This window comes from Trichechus manatus, unplaced genomic scaffold (assembly GCF_000243295.1).
Source record: "Trichechus manatus latirostris isolate Lorelei unplaced genomic scaffold, TriManLat1.0 scaffold00031, whole genome shotgun sequence".
NCBI classification, from domain to species: Eukaryota; Metazoa; Chordata; class Mammalia; order Sirenia; family Trichechidae; genus Trichechus; species Trichechus manatus.
Window position 1 is genome coordinate 22,502,070 of NW_004443967.1, and position 9,092 is coordinate 22,511,161.

A 9,092-nucleotide genomic window follows, 5' to 3' on the forward strand; every position below is an offset into this window, starting at 1 on the left:
CACCTCAGGGAAGTTACTAGGGGTTCAGTGGTGTGGGGCATGTCAAGATTTTCCTTCTAAAGTGAAAGATACGTTATTGCATCCGGCTTCTCCCACATCTAAAAAGGAGGCACAGTGCCTAGTGAGCCTCTTTGGGTTTTGGAGGCAACATATCCCTCATTTGACTGTCTACTCAGGCCTATTTATCAAGTGACTCAAAAAGCTACTAGTTTTGAGTGAAGCCCACACCAAAAGAAGGCTCTGCAACAGGTTCATGCTGCCATGCAAGTGGCTGTACCACTTGGACCATATGATCCTGCTAATCCAATGGTTCATGAAATGTCAGTGGCAGATAGAGATGCTTTTTGGAGTCTATGGCAGGCCCCTACTGGTGCATCACATTGCAGACCCTTAGGATTTTGGAGCAAAGTCCTGCCATCCTCTTCAGATAACTATTCTCCTTTTAAGAAATAGCTTTTGTCTTGTTACTGGGCCTTAGTAGAAACTAAACACTTAACCACGGGACACCAAGTCAGTGTGTGGCCTGAGCTGCCCATCATGAACTGAGGTTGTCTGACCCACAGAGTCATAAAGTTGGATGTGCACAGCAGCACTCCATCATTAAATGGAAGTGGTATATACGAGATCAGGCCTGAGCCGGATCTGATGGCACAAGTAAGTTACATGAGGAAGTGGCCCAAATGCCCATGGTCTTCACTCTTGTCACATTACCTGCTCTCTCCTGGTCTTCACCTATGGCCTCATAGGGAGTTCCATGTGATCAGTCGACTGAGGAAGAGAAAACTCGTGCCTGGTTTACAGACGGTTCTGCGTGATATGCAGGCACGACTCAAAAGTGCACAGTGGCAGCACTACAGCCTCTTTCTGGAACCTCCCTGAAGGACAAAAATTAAGGGAAATTTTCCCAAAAGGCAGAAGTTCGAGCAGTGCACCTGGTTGTTCACTTTGCTTGGAAGGGGAAACGGCCATATGTGGGATTGTATACTGATTCTCGGGCTGTGGCCAATGGTTTGGCTGCATGGTCAGGGACTTGGAAGGAACATGATTGGAAAATTGGAGACAAGGAAGAGGTATGTGGATAAACCTCTCTGAATGGGCCAAAGAAGTGAAGAGATTTGTGTCTCATGTGAATGCTTACCAAGGAGTGACCTCAACAGAGGAAGATTTTAACAGTCAAGTGGGTAGGCTGATGCATTCTGTGGAAACCCATCATTCTCTTTCCCCAGCCACTCCTGTAATTGCCAAATGGGCTCAAGAACAAAGTGGCCATGGTGGCAGGGATAGAGGTTATGCGTGGGCTCAGCAATAGGGGCTTCCACTTACCAAGGTCAGCTTGGCTACAGCCACTGCTGAGTGCCCAATCTTCCAGCAGCAGACACCAACACTGAGTCCCTGATATGGCACCATTCCTTGACGCGACCAGCCAGCAGTCTGGTGGCAGGTTGATTACACTGGACCACATCTATCATGGAAAGGACAGCATTTTGTTCTCACTGGAATAGACGCTTACTCTGGATATGATTTGCCTTCCCTGCATGCAATGCTTCTGCCAAAACTACCATCCATGAACTTACAGAATGTCTTATCCGCCATCATGATATCCCACACAGCATCGCTACAGATCAAAGGACTCACTTCACAGCAAATGAAGTGTGGCATTGGGCCCATGCTCATGGAATTCACTGGCCTTACCATGTTTTCCATCATACTGAAGCAGCTGGCTTGATGGAACGACGGAATGGCCTTCTAAAGACACAATTGCGGTGCCCGCTAGGTGGCAATATCCTGCAGGGTTGGGGCAATATTCTTCAGAAGGTTGTATATGCTCAAAAGCAGGGTCTAATATATGGTGCTGTTTCCTCATAGCCAGGATTCATGGGGTGAGGAATCAAGGGATGGAAATGGGACTGGTAGCACTCACTATTACACCTAGTGACCCACTCACAATGTGGTTGGTAGTGCTCTTCAGATCTTCTGTGTCATTACTAATTTTCTGCTTATTTTTTATGAATTACCTGTGGAAGAATGTTAAAAATCTCGAGCTCTGATTATGAATTTGTCAGTTTCTCCGTCTAATTTTATTGGTTGTTGCTTCCTGCATTTTGAAGCTCTGTTATTAGACACATTGTCATTTGTGATAAAACTGATGCTTTTATCATTATGGAATGTCCTCATTTATCCCTGATAATGCTACTTGTTTTGAAGTCTGTTTTATCTGATATTGTTATAGTCACTCCAGCCTTCTTGTACTTATTGTCAGCATGGTAATTCTTTTTCTATCCTTTCACTTCAACTAACTTGTATTTTTATGTTTAACGTGTGTTCCTTATAGATAGCATGTAATAGGGACTTGTTTTTTTCAAAGGTTTTAAAAATGTCCTTCTGTTGTCTCCTGCCCTCCATTGTTTTCTGATGAGAAGTCAGCTGTGTTACACATCGTTGTTCCCTTTTACGTATCGAGTCATATTTTTCCCTCTGGCCATTTCTTCTTTATCTTTAGTTTTCAGCAGTTTGATTGTGATGTGCTTAGATGTGTTGTCTTAGTCATCTAGTGCTGCTATAACAGAAATACCACAGGTGGATGGGTTTAACAAAGAGAAATTTATTTCTTTATGGTAAAGTAGGCTAGAAGTCCAAATTCGGGGCAACAGCTCCAGGGGAAGACTTTCTCTGTCAGCCTTCTCATCAATCTTCCCCGGGACTAGGAGCTTCTCCATGCAGGGACCCTGGGTCAACAGGATGCTCTCTGCTCCCGGCACTGTTTTCTTGGTGGCATGAGGTCCCCTAGTCTCTGCTTGCTTCCCTTTCCTTTTATTTCTTGTAAGATAAAAGGTGGTGCAGGTCACACCCCAGGGAAACTCCCTTTACATTGGATCTGGGATGGGACTTTAGTAAGGGTGTTAACAATCCCACCCTAATCCTCTTTAATATAATATTACAGTCACAAAATGGAGGATGTAATGTGAGCCATGACGTGTTTTTCTTTGTATTTGCCCTTTTTGAGGTTTACTGAGCCTCTTGTGTCAGTTTTTTTATCTTTTTATTTTAAACAAATTTATGGATTTTTCAACCATAATTTCTTCAAATACCCTTTTCTGTCCTCTCTTGCTGTGACTCCCATTAGGGGTATATTAGACTGCTTATATTGTCCCATATGTCACATAGGTTGTGTTCATACTTTTTTCAGTTTCTTTTTCTCTCATCTTCAGATCAGATAATTCCTATTTATTTAATGATAATATTCTCTGACATCATCCCCAATCGGCTTTTATGCACATCTGGTGAATTGTTTATTTGAGATGTTATACTTTAAAATTCTATAGTTTTCATTGAATTCTTTTTATATCATTCTTTTTTTTAAATTACAAGGTATCTGTTCATGCATTATAGGCCTGTTTTCCTTTAGTCCTTGGACATGTTTACAAAAGCTATTTAAAATTTCTTAATCTACTAATTCCAAAATCATGAGGTGAGTTGCTATTGAGTTCCTTTTACTTATGTACTGGCTGCATTTCCCTGTTTTGTTTTTTACATATTCAGCAGTTTTTTTTGTTGTATTCTAGATGTTGTACATGATACATAGTGAAGAGTTTTGATTTTGATATGTGCCTTTCAAAAGTGTTTTTTTTTTTTTTTTTTTTTTTTTTTTATCAGGTGTTTAATTTGGCTAGCATGAAACTCCAAACTCTTTCTTCCCTGTGGAGGGCTGAGGCTGACATCTCTGTTATTCTTCAGTTTCCCGGGTGTTGTTTTCTATTAGTTTACTTGGAGTCACACATACATGCGGACACAGACACATACACACATGTGCTCTCTCTCACACACACACATCCCAGGGGTCAGAACACTCTTTTTATGCAGATTTGGGAATTCTTCCCTCTGTAGATCCCTGCTTTCCAGATTTCCCACCTCATTTTTAAGCCAATTTGAGGTCCCTAAAATCCCTGTATAACTTCAAATTTCTGCTTGAGTTTTAGCAACCCCAAATCTATACTGTTGTGGAGTACCCTTGGGTAGAAAGCCAAACAAACAGAAATCTCTAGCAATGTTGTTCACTCCCTCTGGGGAGCCACTGGTCGGTGTTGAGCAGGGAAATACCAGTGTCAGACTTTCCTTCTGGGGAGCCCACCCTGGCCTCAGTGGAGAACATATGGGAGTTGTTGATGTGAGAAACTGGACATCCAGGAGGTGACAATAAGCCTGAAGTAAATGAATAGCTGAGGGTATGAGAGGAGGGAACATTTTCAAGCAATGTTCATGAGGTTTTACTTGTAGGCTTTGGTGATAAGTTGGATGAGAGGGAAGCAAGATGTAACAGAGTATCGTGTGCTCATTGAACAAATATTTTTTCAGTGGCTGCTTCAGCTCATTGGCCAGGAGCTCCCAATGTGACAGTGAGCCAGAGAGGCAAAGCTTTGCCACACGGAGCCCCCATCCAGGTACTCGGGGTGGTTGAGGTAGCTGAGTGGGCGTTTTAGCATGCACTGAGGAAAACACACCGGGAGCACTTTGCGGGATGGCTCTGAGTTCAGGCTTGGGCACGCTGAGTTGGAAGGGCCTGTAGCTCATCAAGGCAGAAAGCTACCGAAGGACTTGAGGTTCCCAGATCTGGGGTTCAGGAGCGGTCTTCTGGAGGGATGGAACTGAGAGATGTCAAAGTGAGGGCAGCTTCAGCCATGGGGTGGGAGTGGTGGGCCACAGTGAGCAGCAGCACTCACAGTGCGGGGTGCTCCGAGAACCCCTGCAGCACAAACTCAGGGCTAGAAAAGGGCTAGAAAAGATTCCATGCACGCTGAAGGGGGGACTAGAGGAAGCGCCCTGCCCCAAAATGGATGAGAAGCAGCAGCTACTGAGGGTGTGGATCTTAGTCAGGGCTGCGAGGGGAGCCACCTCAAGAGGCCACCTCTGAGTGTGCAACAGCTCAGCCCAGACAGAGAAGGCTGCAGGAGCAGGAGGAGCCGCAGGGCAGGGCAGTGCTGTCTTGACTGCAGGTGGGTAGGAGAGCAGCTGGCTGCTGTGGGAGGGGTCTACTGAGCATACCTGTGTGTTTTTGTGGGTGGGAGGAGGGAAGGAGAGCAGGCATCTGAACACAAACCTAGAGGACAAAAGATTCTCACAGTGGAAAATGAAGGAAAAGTAGAGGTAGGCGAGGAGATGCGGTTTGGAGAGTGATGGAGACTGGAGGTTAAGAAGATAAACGGGCTCCCTTTGGGAAAACAAATTCACCCCTTCCCTTTCTGGTCACCCGTAAACGCATGATCTGACGTAAGCATCATGTAACTCCTTTTTAGAGATCTGCAGGTTTTCGGGAGGGACAGCCAGCCCTCGTGCGCCATGGAGCCTAGCAGGACATCCAAGTCCAACCAGACGCTGGTGACCGAGTTTGTGCTGCAGGGGTTCTCGGAGCACCCCGCACTGCGAGTGCCGCTGCTCAGCTGCTTCCTGGCGCTCTACGCTGTGGCTCTCACGGGCAACGCTCTGATCGTCGCCATCGTGGGCTGCAGCGCCGGTCTCCATAGCCCCATGTACTTCTTCCTGTCCAACCTGGCCACCATGGACATCATCTGCACCTCCACGATCCTGCCCAAGGTGCTGGCGGGACTGGCCGCGCAGGAAAACACCATCTCCTATGCGGGCTGCATGGCCCAGCTCTTCTTCCTCCTCTGGTCCGGGTCCTCTGAGCTGCTGCTGCTCTCGGTCATGGCCTTCGACCGCTACGTGGCCATCTGCCGTCCCCTGCACTACAGCGGCATCATGAGCCCGCGGGTGTGCGCGGCGCTGTCCGGGGGCGTGTGGGGCCTGTGTGTCCTGAACGCCGCAGTCCACACGGGTCTGACGGCGAGGCTGAGCTTCTGCGGCCCCCGTGTCATCACGCACTTCTTCTGCGAGATCCCCCCGCTGCTGCTGCTCTCCTGCAGCCCGACGCGTGTAAACAGCATCGTGACGGTCCTGGCTGACGGCTTCTATGGCTTCACCAACTTCTTGCTCACCCTGGTCTCCTATGGATGCATCATAGCCAGCATCCTGCGCATCCGCTCAGCGGAGGGCAAGCGCCGGGCCTTCTCTACCTGCTCCTCCCACCTCATCGTGGTCTCTGTGTACTACACGGCTGTGTTCTGCGCCTACATCACCCCGGCCTCCAGCTACAGCCCTGAGAGGAGCAAAGTGGCCGGGGTGCTGTACACGGCGCTGAGCCCCACCCTGAACCCGTTGGTCTACACGCTGCGGAACGCCGAGGTCCAGCGCGCCCTGGGCCAGCTCCTCCCTTTCCCCCGACGTGGAACTGTGAACTGAGAGCGAGAGCGGTTCTCTCAACCCTGCTCGTGGACGCCTGGCCGAGATGACCCTTGTGTGGGCACCAGCCAGGGGTGCAGCTTCGCCGGGTGGGTGGTTTGCTTGGACTTGTGGCCGGTGCTCCCCTAGCAGACTGAGTCCCGTGACAAGTGAGTCTGTGGATAGAGCTCCTGTGGAAAACGTGGCATGGGGGTGGCTCCTCATGGGCCCCTGACCCCTACAACTGGCCCCAGGACTTTCTTGACTTAGTTCTCCTTAGCTGTCTCCTTCTCCCACGCCCTCAAGCTCTAACTGAAAGAGGCACCGCCCACAGGCACCTGCATCTCACTGCCCACACCTGCACTGGGTCTCTGCCCAGACCTGTCCCAACTCAGTCCCATTCAGCTGAATGCCACCTCCTCTGGATCTTCAGTTCTCTTCCCGCCTAGCTCCTTGCTCTGCTTCTGGGACTGGGGCACCCAGGCCTCTGCCAGCTGGGGTCCCATCCGACTGGGAACTCTAAGTCTACGTAGCCATATCCTGTCTTTTCCACAAGATCTGAGTTCCTTCTGTCTCTGTCCCTGTCTGGACTTGGTGTTTCACAGACTATTAATGAGTCTGGTTATGACCCTGCCCCAGGGGCTCCCTCCACACAGTGTCTGAGGGTGCACCGAAGGCAGTCATCTCTATCCTAGTGACTTTACCACAGAGCAGGCAGGTCTGAGTGCAGGATCCCAGAGCCCTCCAGTGACTGGTGGTCCTGTAATAGTTTTTCTCTTAAAATGCTGTCTTGACTCAGTTTGGGGCTCTGGCTGGAGGCTGGTTCCCCTTCTTGAGCAGCTGATTAAGTCCACGCCCCACCACTCCTCTTGTTGGGTTCTCATACTCCTGGGCCACTCTGCACCTGCCCTAATCACCCAGGGCCAGGTACCCAACACCTAGGGACAGCCCCTATGCTCTGGAGCCTGAAGAGTTATTCAAAATGTCCAATCCTCCGGGGAGCCCAGAAACCTAGCTAACCCCTCAGCTGTACATAAGCCACCTCCTTCAGTTCCAGCTTGTTGTGACTGTCTCCCTGTGCAGCCTACTGCGTGGTCCTACCTGCGGCCTCTCTCCCTTGAAACTTTTAGTGACAACCAGTCTACCTTTCATCCATCCAAGAATCTTGTGTTGTGTCCCACCACCCAGAGAACCCAGGACCCTACCTGACACCAGAGGAGTATGAACAAGTCGGCCAGGGAGGCAGTGCTGGACCTGGGTCTCACACCTTTAAGCGCCTGTAAAGAACCATTCAGGTCTAGTTGGAAGGGCTGGCTGTGTTCTCCCCCTGTGAGTTCCTCTGATCCTTCCTCACCACTCGAGGACGCTCCATATCCAGAATGCCCATTTCAGTTTTGGATCAGTGTCACCACCAGGGCCAGAGACTCTTCACGTGGGCCAGGCTCTAGGACCTGACTCCCCTCCCCATCACTCTCTCTGAGCATGCCCCCCTAGTACCTCCACATGTCCTCTGAGTGTTGCATGACATGACCCACATGCCCACGTGTCCATCTCCCCATTTGTAGCCAACACAGATCCTTGGCTGTGGCTGCACCAGTTTCTTCATGAACCTCTTAAAGAGCTCTTTCACCCCTATTTCATAAAAGCTGTGCTGTCCAGCTCAGAGCTGTGATATTGGATCCATGATCACCTGAGCCAGGTGGAAAGGCTTTGGGGTGGCTAATTATGCTCAGTGTGGTGGGAAGGGCATACAGGGGCTGGGAGTGTCCACTGTCGGACCCTGGAGTGAATGTCTTACGCCAATTGCTTGGCTGATTTTTCTCTCAATATCAAACAATACATAGGCCATGGATGGACCTGGAAAACATGATGCTGAGTGACATAAGCCAGACACAAGAGGACACATATTGCATGATCCCATTGATAAGAAATGTCTAGAATAGGCAAGTGCATAGAGATAGAAAGTAGATTGTAGGGTACCATGGCCTGGGAGGAGGTGGGAGTGAAGAGTTATTGTTTACTAGGCACAGAGTTTCTGCTTTGGGATGACAAGGTTTTGAAAACAAATAGTGGTAATGGTTGTGTAACACTGTGAGTATGATTAATTCCACTGGATTGTACACTTGTGAATGGTTAAAATGGCATATTTTACATTATGTATATTTTACCACAATTTAAAAAAAGATAATAAGAAAATAGTAATGGAAATTAAGTATTAAAAATTGATTGATTTGGCATAAACTTACCATATGACCCAACAATCACTCAAAAACCTGTACACAAATGTTTGTAGCAACACTATGCAAAGTTTCTACAAACTGGAAACAACCAAATATCTTTCAGCAAGTGAACAACAAATTTTTCATTCATACAATGGGACACAATAATCACAATAAAAAGAATGAACTATTGATACAGACAACTCCTTGAACCACCTCGGAGGCATTTTGCTAAGTGAGAGAATCAAGGACCAACAGGTTACACTCTGTTTGATCCCAGTTAAGTAACATTCTTCAAACCACACGGTTGGGTGCAGATCATAGTTGCATGGGGTTACGGGTGGGGGGTTGTGGGACCATAAGCAGTAGCTCCATGGTGTGTTTTGAGGTGATGGAACTGTTTTATATTTGATTATAGTGGTGGTGGTTGTTGTTAGGTTCCATCGAGTCAGTTCTGACTCATACCAACCCTCTGTACAACAGAACAAAACACTGCCCGGTGCTGCGTTATCCCCACAGCCGTTTTTACGCTTGAACCCATTTTTGCAGACACTGTGTCAGACTATCCCATTGAAGATCTTCCTCTATTAGGCCGACCCT

At 48.2% G+C, this 9,092-nt stretch overlaps 1 protein-coding gene across 1 annotated transcript; it reads left to right on the top strand.

Moving 5' to 3' along the window:
* The first annotated feature begins 5,334 nt into the window (after positions 1-5,334).
* Positions 5,335-6,294, top strand: LOC101343334 (olfactory receptor 13A1-like). The gene has a single exon (XM_004375010.1). The coding sequence runs from the start codon at positions 5,335-5,337 to the stop codon at positions 6,292-6,294; it is 960 nt and encodes a 319-aa protein (XP_004375067.1).
* The last annotated feature ends 2,798 nt before the right edge of the window (positions 6,295-9,092 follow it).